Source organism: Dromaius novaehollandiae, chromosome Z (assembly GCF_036370855.1).
Source record: "Dromaius novaehollandiae isolate bDroNov1 chromosome Z, bDroNov1.hap1, whole genome shotgun sequence".
In the NCBI taxonomy this organism is placed as follows: Eukaryota; Metazoa; Chordata; class Aves; order Casuariiformes; family Dromaiidae; genus Dromaius; species Dromaius novaehollandiae.
In genome coordinates, this window is record NC_088132.1 from 73,812,021 (window position 1) to 73,827,409 (window position 15,389).

Here is a 15,389-nt window from a genome sequence, read left to right on the forward strand (position 1 = left end):
CCTTCTCTGCCTGTGTGATGCCACAGGCGGGTGGTACCTTCCTGCCCTTCTCTCAGTGAGCTCCTGAATCACTCCAGCCCTGCATCTTCCTCTCTCCTTCCCTGTCAGAGCTGCTGTGGAGACTGAAGAGCTGGAGAGGACAGTGCAGAGGTTTGGAGGCACACCGTGATGGTGGGAGCCATTCCACGGCAGCCACGCCGCTTTTGGGGGGTGCCCGACTGGCAGGTGTCTTCAGCTAGTTGTGCCAACGACTGTCCACTGCAGGACGGGGAGCCTAATCTGGAGTGGAGTGGGGTTCTGCTGCAGAGGGGTGAGTGTGGGAGGCAGCCAGGTCAGGCTGCAGCGCAGCAGGTTACACCCTTCATCACTCCTCCTAAACAAAATCCCTGAGCCCAACTGCCTTGGCCTGGCACCCTCCCATCCCCATCAGTGGGGAGCAAAATACCATGCAGCCTCAGTCCCCAGATGGCCTTGACCCACTTAAGGAATTGTTTTCCCTATCGCATACCTGCCCCCAAGCCTTTGCTGCCATGGGAGCAGACAGCGCTGTGGGGACAGGCTGAGGGCAGAGCTGCCAAACCCAGGCTGTTTGTCAGGCTCTGGAGCTCCTCAGCCTGGTGGTGACTTTTCTGCAGAGATCCCATCCCCTCGGGACTTGTGACTGTTCCAGTATTTATCATGGCAGACATAGCTCCTGGCCAGAACTCTGGTGGCTCTGAAACTGGACTTAAAATCAAAACTGAGGCCCCATGTAGCAGAGAGTAGGCCAAGCCCTCAAGATAGACAGAGATGGGTGGTGTGGATGGGTAGTGCAGGAGCCCACGGTGGGCTCTGCTTCAACAACTCACTGATCATAGGTTAGGACAAGCTGGAGGCATCGTTAACCTGCAGCCCTCAGTACCACCAACCTGCTAGCTCAAGTGTTTGAGGTCTCTGGTTCAGGCCAGCTCAGAGCAGGGCTAACTGCAATGTTAGATCAGATTCCCTCAGGCTGAACAGCCCAATTCCTGGCCCCACTGGGGGGCTGGAAGCGTAGGGAGCCAGGCCTGCCTTGTTCAGCACATGCGGCTGGGGAAGGTTTCTTTGGTGAGCACTTGGAGCTCTTGTTGCTGTTGCCCAAAGGAGTGATTACAGGCTTGAGCCCCTGGGACTGGTCTGACCTGCCTGACTCCTGCGCTCCAGAGCAGTGCAAGCACATCAAGTCCCTGGCAGTGAGCAGGCCCCCCTTCTCCCCACTTGCTCAGACTTGTTCCCAGTAGCCTCCAGCCCAGCTGGAGACTCCTTTTTGTGCCCAGGCCAGGAAGGAAGTGCTGATCCTGCAGGTGGGTGATGCCACAGAGTTCCCCAGAGAGCCACACCAAGCTGGTTCCTCTTCCTGTCCCCAGAGAGGGAGGTCTGAATAGGGCTGTATGCGGAGCTGCCCACGTCCCAACATGTCCCCTGCTGCCCAAAGGCTGACTGAGGACCGAGATCCTGGGCTGATCTGCTTCCTCTTGCTCTGTCCTTCCAGATGCTGCGCTGCAGTGCACCCCATAACAGAGGGCTCACCCGGACATCCTGAACAAGGGGGGTCCAGCTCCCACCCGCTGCCCTCACACAGCGGCCCTGTGGCACTTTACTGTCCCTCCCCTGCTGCTGCATGTGCTGTTTTGACTCCGGCTCCACTCGGGGTCCAGCCAAGTAAGGCTCCATGCGGCACATCCACGCAGAGGCATCCCTGCCCCCAGAGCGCAGCACGGACTCTGGCCTGTCCCGGCCAGGTGGAGAGGCGGCCTTGGAGCCTTCCTCGCAATGCTGCACTCACCGCAGCATCCTCATGGGCTACAACGAGACAGAGATCAAGCGCCAGAAGGTTTACCAGGTCTCCATCTTCTCCCATCTCTCCAGCTCCTCCGAGAACACAGAGCAGCGGACAGGCAGCCGGCCAGCCATTAAGAGAGGATACCCTGAGCAGCGAACTCCGGAAGGGGCACGGGATCCCAAACGAACTCACTGGGGTGGCGGGGGGGTGGATGGCAAGTGGGATGGGGGTCCTGGGCAGGGTTCCCTGGACGATGACGATGCCTTCGAGGATGGTCTGCTGGTGGAGGAGCTATCCCTGTGCGGCTCTGCTCAGCACTTCTCTCACAGTGGGCTGCGGGTGGTGGAGCACCGATGCGAGGGCAGCCCGAGCCACAGTCCCAAGGCCAGCAGAGAGGAGAGGTCGCAGGATGCCTCGTCCTCCTGGCCACAGCACATTGCTTGCAGTACTTTGCACACAAGAGACAGTTGCCCTGCCCCGCCAGAGGATCAGCCTGGAGACTACGGGGAGAACGGGGAGCGGGCAAGTGGCCACAACCTACTTGAACTTGATTTGCACAATATTGCACAAACACCCCAGGCAGCCTCTGGTGGGAAGAGAGAGAAGCCGGAGAGCAGCCCTGCTCATAGTAGCAGGACTGGCAGAGAAGGGAAATGGCTAGTGATGGCCAACGGGTGCAAGGAGCCCCCAGCTCCTCAGACGGCACTCAGCCCTGAGCCCAGCAGCCTGAGCTCCTCAGAGAAGACACCCTGCGGGAGCAGCCGGCTCAGCGGGCGCAGCTGCCCAGCCAAACGGAAGCTGCTGCCGGCCGGGGAGGTTGCAGCTGATTCCTGCTCGGAGGACGAGAGCCTGTCCCCACCAGCGAGGAAGAAGAGGGCCCTGCCATGCCATCCAGTGCCCACGGCCTGCCGCAGCACCGATGCCAAGGGGGCCCCTTTCTGGAATCACCTGCTTCCAGCAGCCAAGGTGAGCATCACTCGTGGAGGGTGGGAAGAGGCAGGGAGCAGCCTGGGGATGCCCAGAGCTCAGGGTTGTGCTGGTGGGCACGTGGCCTACAGTGGCAAAGAACCCTGTCCTGTCCCAGTGCCGTAGCACTGGTGCAAGCAGGGCAGTGGCTTCCAGCCAGCCCTGAGGCACGCAGTCTGTAGCGTGTCACTGGCTCTTGACCTGCTGTGATCACTGGATCAGCCCCTTGCAACCAGCTCTCTGGCATGGTGAGAGCCTTGCACGAGGAGGATGCTACTTCCCCATGACAGCGGGAGCTGGAGACACGGTGCGGGGGACCGTTGGCTGCAGCCAGGTCAGCGTCTGACAGCTTCGCATTAAGCCAGGCATGTTGTCAGGCTTGCCATGAGCAGCTGTCCTCTGTATGCCTGGGGAGGAGGAAGGCAGAGGGATGGGGACTGCTTCGGCCTCTGTCCATGACATTTGTCATGGTGCTGGGCCTGCTGGGCAATGGTTTGGTGGCATGGAGCAGGGCTGGACAGCTCTGGCCAGGGAATGGGGGTCCTGGTGCTGTGTGCAGAGATGCTGCCAGCTCCTCTGTGGTGCTGGGATGCCTCTTGTGTGTCCTCAGGGTGCCACAAGCCTTCCAGAGATGGGGCAGACCCCTGAGGTTTGCAACCACCCTGGTAGCTCAGGAGCAGCCTGCAATTCTACCCAGTTTGCCAGTTCATCTTGACCAGATCTCTGCCCCCACTGTAAGCTGCTGGCCAAAGTAGCAGCAGGTTCATGCCAGAGCCAGCACACTCCCATCCTTCCATGGGACATCCCGTGGTGCAGGGACTGACAGGGACAGACAGCAGAGATGCACTGTTTTGGAGACAAGCAGTGCCATTGGCACGGCACAGCTCCATCCCTGCCCATGCACCCTTTTGGGTGACTGTCCCCAGCCTGCCTGCCCCCAGCGCTGCCCTCCCAGAGCATGGCCCTCTGGCAGCTTCCCTCGAGCCTACAGCTCAGTCATGCCGGCCGGCTCCATCATCCCTTTGTGTTGTGCAGCCCTTTGTGTGGCTTCCAGAAAGGAAAATCCCTGAAAAGGGGACACCGTGTAAAAGGAGGCAGCAGTGTGGCCCTAGCTGTAACACCCCCTGCTACTGCCGTAGAGGGCTGGCTGTGGGCAGGGGTGGGCAAGCACAACCCTATGCCCAGCAGCATTGCCATGGGCTTTGCATGAATCCCCTGGGGCTGGAGTTTGACCTGGACTGGCCGGGGAGCTTTGTGGTATGTGGTACCATTCCCTGGGATGTGCAAGGGGGTGTTTGTGCCTGGGTCTGTCTGTCTGCAGCAGTCTTTGGCAGTGCAAGGGCAGCGTTGCCTCCTTTCATGTTTGCCCAGTGGGCTAGCTGGGAGACCTGTTATGCAGGGTGGGAGGCAAGGAGCTGAGCGAGGCAACCTTGGCCCAGGTGACAACACTCCTTTCCCCAGTGGAGCCCCTTTGAGAGGGTAAGGACCTGCTCTTGGAGCCGAGTCCTGGTTTGGACAGCCCTGTGTCCCCAGCAGGGACTGCTGACGGCTCCCTGGGGCAGGGGGAGGCTGCGCATGGGAGCCCAGCCAATCTACTGGGGCTGTTGTGGGGCTGCATGGCAAGGGGGGGATGGCACCTCCTGGAGGTGTGTAGCCCCCAATTGCTGCCTTAACATGGCTCTCGGTCTTGCATCCCCCCAGAGCTCTGCAGATTGCACTACAGTCGGGAGGAGGCTGAAGAGCGGGCTGCGCCTCAAATCGTGAGTGTCCCTGCCTGCCTTGGAGCAGGGCCCTGGGGGCAGCAGTGTGGGCTCTGGGTGCACGGCAATTCCAGCACCCTACCAGCCATGTGGGAGGGTCAGGGTTCGGGTTAATCCCTGTCCTTTTCCTGCTCCAGGCATCTCCCCTCGGCAAGACCCTGGGCTGTGGGGTGGAGGGGAGGTTCTGCTGCACCTCCTGGAGTGGGAAAGTCTGTTCAACGTCTGTTATAGAGAGAGACGGGGGGCCCAGAGAGAGAGACAGGGTTTGTTGCTGCCCGGTAAGGGCCCACGCCCCTGTGGACACAGAGCACAGGGCTGCCTGCTCTCTGGTTTGGCACTGACACTCTCTCCTCTCTCAAAGGCGACATCTCCGGAGCAGCCTCCGGAGAGGGACCCGGCCCTCTGCAGCCCCCTGGACCACCACCACTGTCAGTCATGCTCTGCTGGGCAACTTTGAGGTAACGGCACCTGTGCTGTGACGGCCCGCCAGTGCAGGAGGGAACTGCCCAGGCTGGGCTGGGAACATGGCATAAGTTGCTGAGCCCGATGGGAGCATGCTGCTTTGTACAGCAGTTGGCACAGGGTTGGGGCTGCCTCTCCCGAAGAGCCTCGCCTATGTTGACTGTGTGGAGTGGCGTCTGTTCCCTGGCAGGACAGCTCACTCCAGCAGATCCTGGCGTGACACACCGGGCTGAACTTGTCCCCAGACTCTATTGAGAGGGCTGCTGCAGACTGGCCAAGCTAGGATGCTAGCACTCGTTCTTGGTGTTAGGTGGCTGGTTTCAGCCCATCCATTTAGGAATGGAGTCCATTTCAGAAATAGCAGTCAAAGTCCCTCACCGGCAGTCCCAGGAGAGCCTAGAGCCATATGAGGGCAGGCAGATGTGTGCTCGTGGTGGAGATGGAGGTGATTTCACATATAGCTTAGGGGTGAGGGGCAGACCCGGTGTTTGAAGGTCTGTAACACTTCTCTCCTCTCTCAGGAGTCCATCCTGAAGGGCCGCTTTGCACCATCAGGGAGGATCGAGGGTTTCACGGCGGAGATTGGAGCCAGCGGCTCCTACTGCCCACAGCATGCCACCCTGCCTGTTGACGTCACCTACTTCGACATCTCTGAACACAGCGCGCCCTCGCCTTTCCTGGTATGCCAGTGAGGGAGGGCTGGGCCAGTGGGGGAGGTGAGCAGGGGCTGTATCTGGGCACTGGACGTCCTCTGGGGCTGCTCTGCTCTTGAGAACATGGCACAAGCAACCACATATCCCAGGAGCCCCGGCACATCTTTGTACTGTAGCACCAGCCATGCCAGGGTCTGCTGCAGGGAGACAGAGGAGCAATATTTAACCCACAAGGCAAAGGGAGGAAGAGGTGGGCTTCCGATTTGTGGCAGGGCCTGCTGCTGTCCAGCCGTCTTGTGGCTGCTGCTTTGCCATCACCTCTGTGTTGTTGCTTGTTTGCCCCCTGGTCCAGAGGGAGACTGCCCTGAGCACCCTCTTGCAGCCTGCCCCTGGTTGCCTAGCCTCATGGTCTGCTGGTGAGAGGGGCTCCGGTCCCCGTATCAGAGCCCAGCTAGGCTCTCCATGGGCTTTTGCCCTCTCTCACGTGCTGTTTCTTTTGGCCCAGGGAGTGATTGATTTGGAGGCCTTGGGAAAGAAGGGTTACAGTGTCCCGAAAGCTGGAACCATCCAAGTGGTGAGTCATCCCCTGGCCTCTGGCAGTGCAGTGCGGAGGAGGTCTGGGTGGGCTCCCGTTGCTTTGAAGCATCCCCGGGACAAAAATGCTCCATTCTGTTGTTTTGGTGGGGCAAGCTCAGTGCAGAGTGAGTGTATGGCCACCAAGAGAGCACTGTGGAGGGAAGTGTGGGGTCCACAGGGGGCTAGCAGGGAGATAAGGGGATGGGAGACACAGGAAGGAAGAGGTTGATGAGGAGCAGCAGGAGTCTCAACAGCAGAGCTTGTGGGTGCCGTGGGGGTGAGATGGGAGCACGGGGGTAGAGGTGGGAGGAAAGGAACTTACCTGTGGGCTGTGCTGTCTGAGCTGTATGCACTGGCTCTTCTGTGAGGGATGCAAACTGGAAAAGAGCTGGGCGTTGGGCTACACCTTCTGGGGATGGTGTGGGGCAAGGACTGCTCTTGTGGGCACTTTGGCCTCCTGGCACTGCCCCAAGATGCCCTAGGCCTGTCCTATGGGTCCGTGCCCTGAGCACTTCCTAGTCTGACCCCCCCATCTCTGCTCCCAGACCTTATTTAACCCCAACAAGACTGTGGTGAAGATGTTCTTGGTCACATACGACTTCCAGGACATGCCGGCCAACCATATGACCTTCCTACGCCACCGCATCTTCTTGGTGCCTGTGGGGGAGGAGGAGGGGGCTGCCGTGGCCTCCAGCAACCCACCAGGCACTGGCCCACCCCGCAGGGTCCTCTGCTACCTGATGCACCTGAGGTAAGGCAGACCAGGAGGGATGCACAGCTGGTCTGGGGTCACTGCTGGACTCCCAGGCCCCTCTCCCATGTGTTCCTCCCTCCTCCAAACCTGCAGGCCCTGCCGCTATTGTGGAAGGACATTCTGACTTGGTAGCCCTGGGGAGGAGCAGGGAATGGTTGCCATCTGCACTAGAAGGGCTCTAGAGAGATTGGAGTTGCCGTCCTGCCCCGGGGCCGCAGTCTCTGCCCCTCTAGAGGCAGACAGAGTGGTGGTCACTCTGAGCAGGAGCAGAAGTAGGCAAGGGAGATGGTGGGAAGAAGCTTCCTGGATCGGAGTTGTGTCCTCCTGCCCTGCTCCACTGCCACCGGGTCCCTCTGAGGCTGCCATGTCCTTGCTTGCAAGTCTGAGGTTCCTCTGCCCTGCTTTCCTCTCTGCTCAGGTTTCACAGCTCCAAGTCGGGGAAGATCTACCTTCACAACGACATCCGGCTGCTCTTCTCCCGCAAGTCAATCGAGGTTGACTCGGGGATTCCCTATGAACTGAAATCCTTTACAGAGATGCCAAGGAACCCTTGCTACTCACCCTGGGCCTGAGCGCGGAGCCCCCTGACCTTCTCCGTCGCCCAGGGCCACTGGGGGAGCATCCAGCCCAGCACTTCTGAGAGAGATGAGTAAAGGGCCGGAGAGCAGGTGCCACCTTGAAGTATCACCCTCCCCACATGGCTGTGTCCTTCCCAGCACCATGGACATCATGGCTGTGCCCTGTGGCAAGGCTGGGATCACCAAGGGGGCTTGGGAAGGAGGGGCAGGGGCTGGTGAGCAGCCCCTGCACTCCAGAGACATGCCCAGGTCTTTCGGCGGCGCTGCTCCAAGCTCAGAGATGTGGCTGGGGTTGAGGGGGGAGCTCAGCCTGGAAGGGGGGCTTGGGGTGAGGCTGCCTGGGCCAGGCCCTGGGCTGGGAGCAGAAAGTGCAGAAGGGTTCATATTTATTAGTATTTATTGTCACTGGGAGTGTGGAGGAGGCTTGTGCAGAGGATTGAAGATGCTGTTCTTCCCTCACAGCCCTCCTGGCCTCGCAGGCACTGGACAAGCCACCCAGGCAGTGGGCAGGCTGCGCCCAGCAGTGTGGGGCCGCCAGCATTGTGGCGGGGCTGTGGGGACTGTGAGGGTCGCCAGCAGCAGGGGGGCATCCCCAGCTGTGCAAGGAGAGGGCGACCGACCTGTCAGAGGGGATAGGGCACAGCTCCCCTGCAGCAGGCTGAGACTTGCTGGGCCCCGTTCCTGCTGGGCCTGCTCCCCTTTGGGCAGCTTGGGGAGGCCTGTGCTTGCCCTGCAACTCCTTTAGGGCAAGGCAAGCCCCAGGAAGCCTGGAGCTGGCAGGGAAGCGGCTGTCACCGGAGAGGTGGCAGTGACATGAAGGGACAGGGACCTGGGGGGTCTCTGGAAGAGCAGGGGCAGCCCTTCCAGCAAGGGCCTCTGGAGCCCATGTGTGCCGCGGATTTGAGAGAAGGTGGAGATCACCAAAAGACCTTGGCCTTGTGCTGTCTGTGCGTGTGTGGGGTGAATCCTCTTGCTTCTGCGGCCGCCGGGAACCTGCTTTGGGCAAGGGCCTGCCAACAGCATGATCAGCTGCTGGCAGAGGCGGAGGAGGCCTGGCTGGGTCCGGGGGTAGCGTGGGGAAGAGAGGAAGCAGCAGAGGGAATCGAACCATCAGCTTGGGGTGGGGATTATTCCCAGTGGTATCTCTTCCTGCCCCTAAGCCTTGGGAAATGTGTGTGAGAAGAACACGTTAAGCCCGGGGGATGTCAGGGACATGAGGGGCAGCCTGCAAGGGAAAAGCGGCCTCAGAGCTTGTCAATACCTGATCTGAGCCACCCCAGTGCTACGGCGTCGCTGCTAGGCTTTTCCTGGAAGATCAGGCTGGGGGGAGCCCCAGCCAGGATCCCCGAGAAGGGAGGAAGAAGGGGCCAGGTCGCAGCCCAGCGAACACCCCTCGTGTGCCCCTGAGGGCCAGCACAGCTGTGCCAGCAGGGCCGGCGCTGGGCCCCTTCCCCCAGCACCGGCAGGAGCGAGGACCACAGCGCTGCAGCCTCACCGGCGGTAGGCCCAGGCCCCTGCGGCTGCCTGGGCTCCGGGAGGGACAGGCCGGAGTCCTGCTCGCTGCCCGGGCAGGGGGGTGGCAGAAGAGGCCGGGGTCGCTGGCCCCAGCAGGGGGGAGGCCGGGGTCCTCAGCCTGCCCCTGGCCTGGGGGAACGCTGCTGCGGGAACGTGAGAGCTGTGGGAGCAGCTGTGCCCGGTACTTTTTGTGTTTGTTTTTAATTTAATAAACGCTGGCTTGGACACCGAGCCCTGGCTCTGCCTCTGCCGCGGCCCGGAGCCGCCCTCGGGGCTCGCCCCCCACCCGGCTGCCGCCGCTGTCCGGGGTCGGGGCGCGCCAAGGCGCGCGCGGAACCTGCGCGAGCGGCCGCCGCCCCCGAGGGACGCGACGAGCGGCGCACCCGGAAGAGGCGGCCGCTGAGGGCGCTCCGTGCCCGCGTCTCGCTGGTCGCGGCCGGCGCGGAAGCGTTTCCGCGGGGACCCCTTTGGGCGCCGCGCTTCCGGAGGCGGCGGGCAGGCGGACGGGCCGGGCGGCGGCGGAGCGGCGGCGGCGGCGGGATGCTGGCGCGGGCGGGGCGCGAGGCCGGGCGGGGCCTGCTGCAGGTGGGAGCGGGGCGCCGGCGGGGGGCCGCGTCTGGGGGTAGCGAGGGGCTGGGGGGCAGCGCCCGGGGGCGGCGGGGCCGGGAGGGCCTGGGCGGGGAGGCCTTGGTCCCCCCTAAGGGGGGTGCGAAGTGGGGAGGCGGAGGAGACGCCGGCGCTGGCGTGGGTGTCCAGGCACCTGCCCGCCTGCGGGGTGGCCCTGACGGCCGCACCTGCCGTGGAGCACCTGCGGTGCCGGTCTGGCCCCGGTGGAGGCTGGCGCAGGCTGGAGGGGGGCTGTAGCGCGCGAGCAGCAGGGCAGCACGCAGGAAAGGGTGCGTGTGCATATAGCGCTGGGCTCATAGCTGCAGGTCTTCATCCTATTCCTCTTCCTCTCTCCAGTGCTCCCAGCAGCTGAAGCGTGCGGCGTGGCTGGCCCCGGCACCGCAGCGCTGGAACTCGGGCCTGCCCGTGAACATCGGGGTGCTCTTTGTGCCGCAGCAGGAGGCTTGGGTGGTGGAGAGGATGGGCAAGTTCCACCGAATCCTCGAGCCCGTAAGGAGCTGCTTTTCTCCCCTTCTGGATTCAGCAGGTTCCTATAGCTGTAGTGAGATGTGTGCTTTGCACGGGGACTTAGGGGATGGTTGGAGCATCTGTGTTTCTTCTTCCAGATTACAATTCTTGTGATTGCCTGTGGTCTAATTTTCTTTGGTGAATTATTAAAAGCAGTGAGAGACCTAAATCCCCTGTGTGTGTGAAGCATGTTTGCTCTGCCTGAAGTATCTGCAGCATGTAGTGCACTTGAGCTTTTTTTGCACAGCTCTCTCTAGCATGGCTGAGCTCTCTGTGTAGAAAAATCCAGCTTGGCTTCTGGGCTCAGGGATCTAATCCAGGCCTTAACTGCTGCTCTTCTCCTAGGGTTTGAACTTCCTCATCCCTCTGCTGGATCGGATTCGTTATGTGCAGAGTCTCAAGGAAATAGTCATTAATGTCCCAGAGCAGTCTGCCGTTACCCTGGGTAAGGAAAAGCCCCTCTGTCCTGCTCCTTTCCTCCTGCTGTGTGTGGGAAGAGCAAGGGACAGCGCAGGGAAGGGTGGGAATGTCCCAACCTCATACAGTCAGCCCTGTCCTTGGGGACCCAGCTTGACCATACTCACAGCCTCGGGGAACCCTCAGAGGTCCCTTTTGCCCTCTCTGGGCTGCTGCTGCCCCGTCTTGCTGGGTTGAATAGAGCTGGGCAGGAATCCATTTTTCAGATCTCAGATGTTTTCTTGCGTTGAACCAGGAAAAATCTGTCCTCAGTTTTTGTATCTGTAAAAATTTCAAATCTGTTTAATTGATATCTCTGTTTCAATTGCAGTATTAAGGGGTTTTGTTTTCTTTGTTTCTTTAATTTTTTAAGACAACTATAGTATAAGGTGTTTTGATCTGAAAACCTGAGACTTTCTGCACGTAAAAACATCAAAATGAGACATTTTGCATGCAATGTTAGGGTCCTTCTTACAAAGCCTTTCCCATCGGGATATTCAGTTGAGTTGCTCCATCTCTCTATGCTATGTTGCTGATGCCAGGGAGGAAGGGAACGGCCCTGCCCAGCTCTGCTAATTCTGTCAGGGGAGGGGGGCGTTTGCCGTTGCTTTACTTTGCTGCTCCAGCGACAGGATATGCCGTTCTTTCTCGGCAGATAACGTCACCCTGCAGATTGATGGCGTGCTCTATCTGCGGGTCATGGATCCTTACAAGGTACCATCCCTGTCCCGCTAAGTGCCTGAATCTGGAGGCATGAGGCAACTTTCAGGCTCCAGGAGTCTGTGACAGCTCTGGGCATGGTCTGTGTTTGGTGCCTTATCCAGCTGGCTGCCTTGGCACGGACCCTTGGGCACAGCACACCTAGCTCTTTTCTGAGACGTGTGCTTCAGCCCCCATCCAGTTCCCTGGGGTCCCTCTGTGAGAGGGAAGAGGGAAAGGCAGCTCTCGACTCCGAGTTCTGCTTTTCCTTGGGGATGTCTGTGGAGGGTATCTTGTCTTAGCGCTGTTTGCTAATTCTGCCTCTCTCGGGGTCCCTTTCAGCACCCCCACAATTTCTTTTGTTTTTTGTTCCTGCTGTCCAGGCCAGTTACGGGGTTGAGGATCCTGAGTACGCAGTGACCCAGCTGGCCCAGACTACCATGAGATCTGAGCTGGGCAAACTCTCCCTCGACAGAGTCTTCCGGGTGAGCTGGGGAGAGGGATCACGGAGCTGCTGGCTTCTAGCAGCATCTCTCAAATCGCCGCGGGGCCTGTGCAGACAGTCTGATGCACTTAACAGCAAAAGTCCGTTTGCTTGGAGCACTCCTGGCATCCTTTTCGGTCAGCCTATTGGCAAGCCTTTGGGGACAGGTCTTGCTTTGGTTGTTCTGTTTGATGGGAGCTGGTTTTGCCCTGCCCTGCGTTAGTCAGAACAGGCGAAGGATGGTGTGTGCCCAGACCCAGCTGCTTGGCTGTGTCCCTCCTGAGTTAATGACTGCTCCAGGCCCAGTGAAGGGTATGCTGGCTGACCTGGCTCAGGGTGGCTGAAGCCCTTGTGCTGCGTTTGTTGGTTAGAAGCAGGAGCTGTTTGCCCTCCTGGGAGGTGTCTGTATCCAGATGTACACCAGATGTTTGTTTCTCACCAGTTCCAGCTTTGGGCACTGCGTGCCCCAGGAGAAGGTGACCCCTACTCATATGAGATGTGGGAAGAGCTTGGCCCTGCCTTGTGCCTGTGGGACTGGAGTTTTCTGGCTGACCTTGGTCCATGAAGAGAGCTGTCTGACTGTTTCCCTTCTGACCCCTGTCTCACCCCGTGCTCCTCTCTTTCTTCTCCGTCATTTCTTTTGTGCCTCACAGGAGCGCGAGTCCCTCAACGCCAGCATTGTGGATGCCATCAACCAGGCCTCGGACTGCTGGGGCATCCGGTGCCTGCGCTACGAGATTAAGGACATCCATGTACCACCACGCGTTAAGGAATCCATGCAGATGCAGGTTTGGTGGTGTGGGGCAGACTGGAATGAGAGCAAAGCCTCCCCTCCTATGTAACATAGCTGTTCTCCTTCTGGAGTTGGCTGCATTGGACTCTCCTGCTGTGAAGGAAACTGTGGGCACTTTGGCTGCAAACATGTGTCCACTAAGCAGATCATTCCCATTCTTATTTCTGCCGTGGTGGCCCCTGTCTCTCACTCAAAAGCCCTGCCAGCTCACCTTAAAATCCCTGGGGCTCTGAGGGCAGCAAATCCCAGAGCCCTTGAGAAAACCTGGCAGCCAGATCCCAGGGCAGGTGTTGGCCTTCAGCTGCCTGCAGGCCAGCAGGTCAGTGCTTGCTCTTGGAAGCAGTTTTCTGTTGCTGTGAGCTGGTGGTGCCCAGCACCACTGTGGGAAGCACCCTGCGCTGTCACCATGGGTGTTGGGGGGAAGAGGACACCCAGTACCGTGGCAGTGTGGCATATTGTGGCCTGGGCTCACCACTGCAGTGAGCTGAGCCTGGGAAGATCGAGCCCTTGCTGGGGCTCACTTAATGTTTTGTGGCGGTGTTCTTGTCCCCTGCTCAGCCATGCTTACCTAAGCAGGGGCATGGGAGCGTGTCCTTACTGTGCTTGCCCCATGGATGGGCTGTCCCCACACTGGCCGTGGCAGACAGGCATCCAACCTGCATTTGCAGGTGGAGGCAGAGAGACGGAAGCGGGCGACAGTGCTGGAGTCGGAGGGGACCCGGGAATCTGCTATCAACGTGGCCGAGGGGCAGAAGCAGGCCCAGATCCTGGCATCAGAAGCTGAAAAGGCCGAACGGATCAACAAAGCTGCTGGTAGTGCCTTGGCCTAGAACATGCCGTGAGCGCCAGGGCCTGGGGGGATCTGTAGCTCTCTGTACTGAGGGGGGACGCTCCCTGGGGGCAGATTGTGTCACTGTCTGCATGCTCTGCTGGCTGCCCAGCGAGCCAGGCTCTCCCTCGGCTGCTCTGGCTGATTCCTCCCTGCCGGGGCCCTTGGGCTGTGCTCCGGCTGGTGTTGCTGTCCTGCAGGCTGGGGCAGCAGGAGGTGCATTGCAGGGAGGATCGTTGGGCTGCTGTTAGGGAAGGGGAGACTTTTTGGGCGTGAAGTGGCAGTTCTGATGTGTGCGTTGCTGTGCTTCGTTCCAGGAGAAGCCAACGCCATGCTGGTCAAGGCCAGGGCCAAGGCTGAGGCTATTCAGCTCCTGGCAGCTGCTCTGGCGCAGCAGGTGAGCGATGGCTCCTTGGGGCAGCCAAAGCATTGGTGCTAGTGCGGGGGGGGCTTGGACCTGAGGCCGGGGCAGCATCTGGCTTTCGCTGGGATACTCCTCACTAGCTTCCTTGGCAGCAAGGAGCTTTGCAGTCTTGAAAGCTGCTGCCGGAGCCATGGGCACAGACGTGCTCTTGGTTGCTCACCTCCTTGCTGATGAGCCTTCTCTCCCCAGCACGGCAACGCAGCCGCCTCTCTCTCCGTGGCTGAGCAGTACGTGAGCGCCTTCTCCAAGCTTGCCAAAGACTCCAACACAGTCCTGCTGCCAGCCAACACTGGCGACGTCACCAACATGGTCGCGCAGGTCAGTGTGATCAGAGGGACCTTCTCTCCCTTCCCAGCTGTAGCTGGAGCATGAGGGAGGTGAAGGTGATGGCCCAGCAACCCTTGGCTGTTGTGGAGGAGATGGTAGTGCTGGTAAAGGAGAGAGATGGAGAAGAGGAGGAATTTGGCCCAGTGTGTGGGTCTGAGATTAATTAATTTCCCAGCTGTGGGCTGGGACACCTGCTTCACTGCACTCTGGGGCAACAGGAGGGTCTCTGCTGTGGCCGTCCCTGGCTGGGCCTGAGGGCCGGCTCGGGGGCTGGCCTGAGCCTGCTTGTAGCGATAGCAGACAGGACCCTGCCCTCCAACCCAGAATAAGATGGCTGAAATACAACACTGACTTTCTCCTTGTCTCTTTGGGGTGTAAATTTGCTTCTTTCTTGTCCGTCCCTATGCCTCGAGCAGGGCCGAACATGGAACAAGGCTTCAGGTCATCTCCTGAAGGCATCCTTGTGTGCTGGCAGGAGGTGCTCGCAGCAGGACTTTCTTATATTGCAGCAAAGCATGGCAACATCGAGGCCTTGAGCACAGGTCCTTTAGAGGCCGTTGTGGCCCTGCCTGCCCCATGGGGCCGGCATTGTCGCAGTGCTGTTGCGTGTCTTGTCTTGTCCTGCCATGGTCCTGCAGCAAGGACATTTCCTGCTGTCCTGCAGGATGCCCTCCAGAGACAGGCTACCTTCCCTGTGCTGGTAGTGCACAGTTTCTCCTCTCCTCCCTGATGGCTCTTTCATTTCTCCCAGGCCCTGGGCATCTACAGCACGCTGACCAAGCCACAAGCCATGAAGACCCAGGATGAGATACCTCCAGCCCACAAGGACCCCCAGGCCCCAAGCATGGAGATGCTTAAGGTGGAACAGGCGAGCTCCAGCTAGCAGGGCTGGAAGGACACTGGACATATTGCCGTGGCAGCACCCCAAGGGAGGGGGATCTAAGTCCAGGGCCTGCCAGGCTACAGGGGATCCTGTTCTGCTGCTGCTGCCTTCCCCAGTCAGACACTTTTCTTCCTTTTTTGGTTCTTATTTTGTATTTGGATTTAATCATGTAATAAAGGAAATGGTACTGGTGCTGCAGCACATCCTCATGGCACTCGGGAGCGGGACCTGCTGTGTACTGCTGAGGGGCAAGAGGCACAGCCTGAGACTATGTCCATCTTAATCCTGCCGGGTG

At 59.8% G+C, this 15,389-nt stretch overlaps 2 protein-coding genes across 11 annotated transcripts in view; both read left to right on the forward strand.

Annotated features, from left to right (window-relative positions):
• ATOSB (atos homolog B) overlaps positions 1-9,296 on the forward strand; it is a 41,606-nt gene extending 32,310 nt beyond the window's left edge. For all 9 annotated transcript variants that reach the window (XM_064501218.1, XM_064501215.1, XM_064501222.1 and 6 more), the window contains 8 exons: positions 109-310; positions 1,511-2,767; positions 4,469-4,527; positions 4,889-4,985; positions 5,511-5,669; positions 6,148-6,216; positions 6,764-6,969; positions 7,391-9,296. In XM_064501218.1, coding sequence (XP_064357288.1) covers positions 1,691-2,767; positions 4,469-4,527; positions 4,889-4,985; positions 5,511-5,669; positions 6,148-6,216; positions 6,764-6,969; positions 7,391-7,544 — 1,821 coding nt within the window. In that variant the 5' untranslated portion in view covers positions 109-310; positions 1,511-1,690 and the 3' untranslated portion in view covers positions 7,545-9,296. The remainder of the gene's footprint in view (positions 1-108; positions 311-1,510; positions 2,768-4,468; positions 4,528-4,888; positions 4,986-5,510; positions 5,670-6,147; positions 6,217-6,763; positions 6,970-7,390) is intronic.
• Positions 9,297-9,494: 198 nt separating this feature from the next.
• LOC135324609 (stomatin-like protein 2, mitochondrial) lies at positions 9,495-15,286 on the forward strand. Of its 2 annotated transcripts, XM_064501223.1 has the most exons (10): positions 9,498-9,650; positions 10,029-10,181; positions 10,545-10,644; positions 11,311-11,369; positions 11,738-11,839; positions 12,492-12,626; positions 13,300-13,444; positions 13,778-13,857; positions 14,074-14,202; positions 14,963-15,286. In XM_064501223.1, exons 1-10 carry the CDS (start codon positions 9,606-9,608, stop codon positions 15,092-15,094), a joined length of 1,080 nt encoding a protein of 359 aa, XP_064357293.1. In that variant the 5' UTR covers positions 9,498-9,605; the 3' UTR covers positions 15,095-15,286. The 2 variants fall into 2 exon arrangements, with proteins under 2 accessions (XP_064357294.1, XP_064357293.1); XM_064501224.1 differs by lacking the exons at positions 10,545-10,644; positions 11,311-11,369 and having other exon boundaries at positions 9,495-9,650.
• Positions 15,287-15,389: the final 103 nt, after the last annotated feature.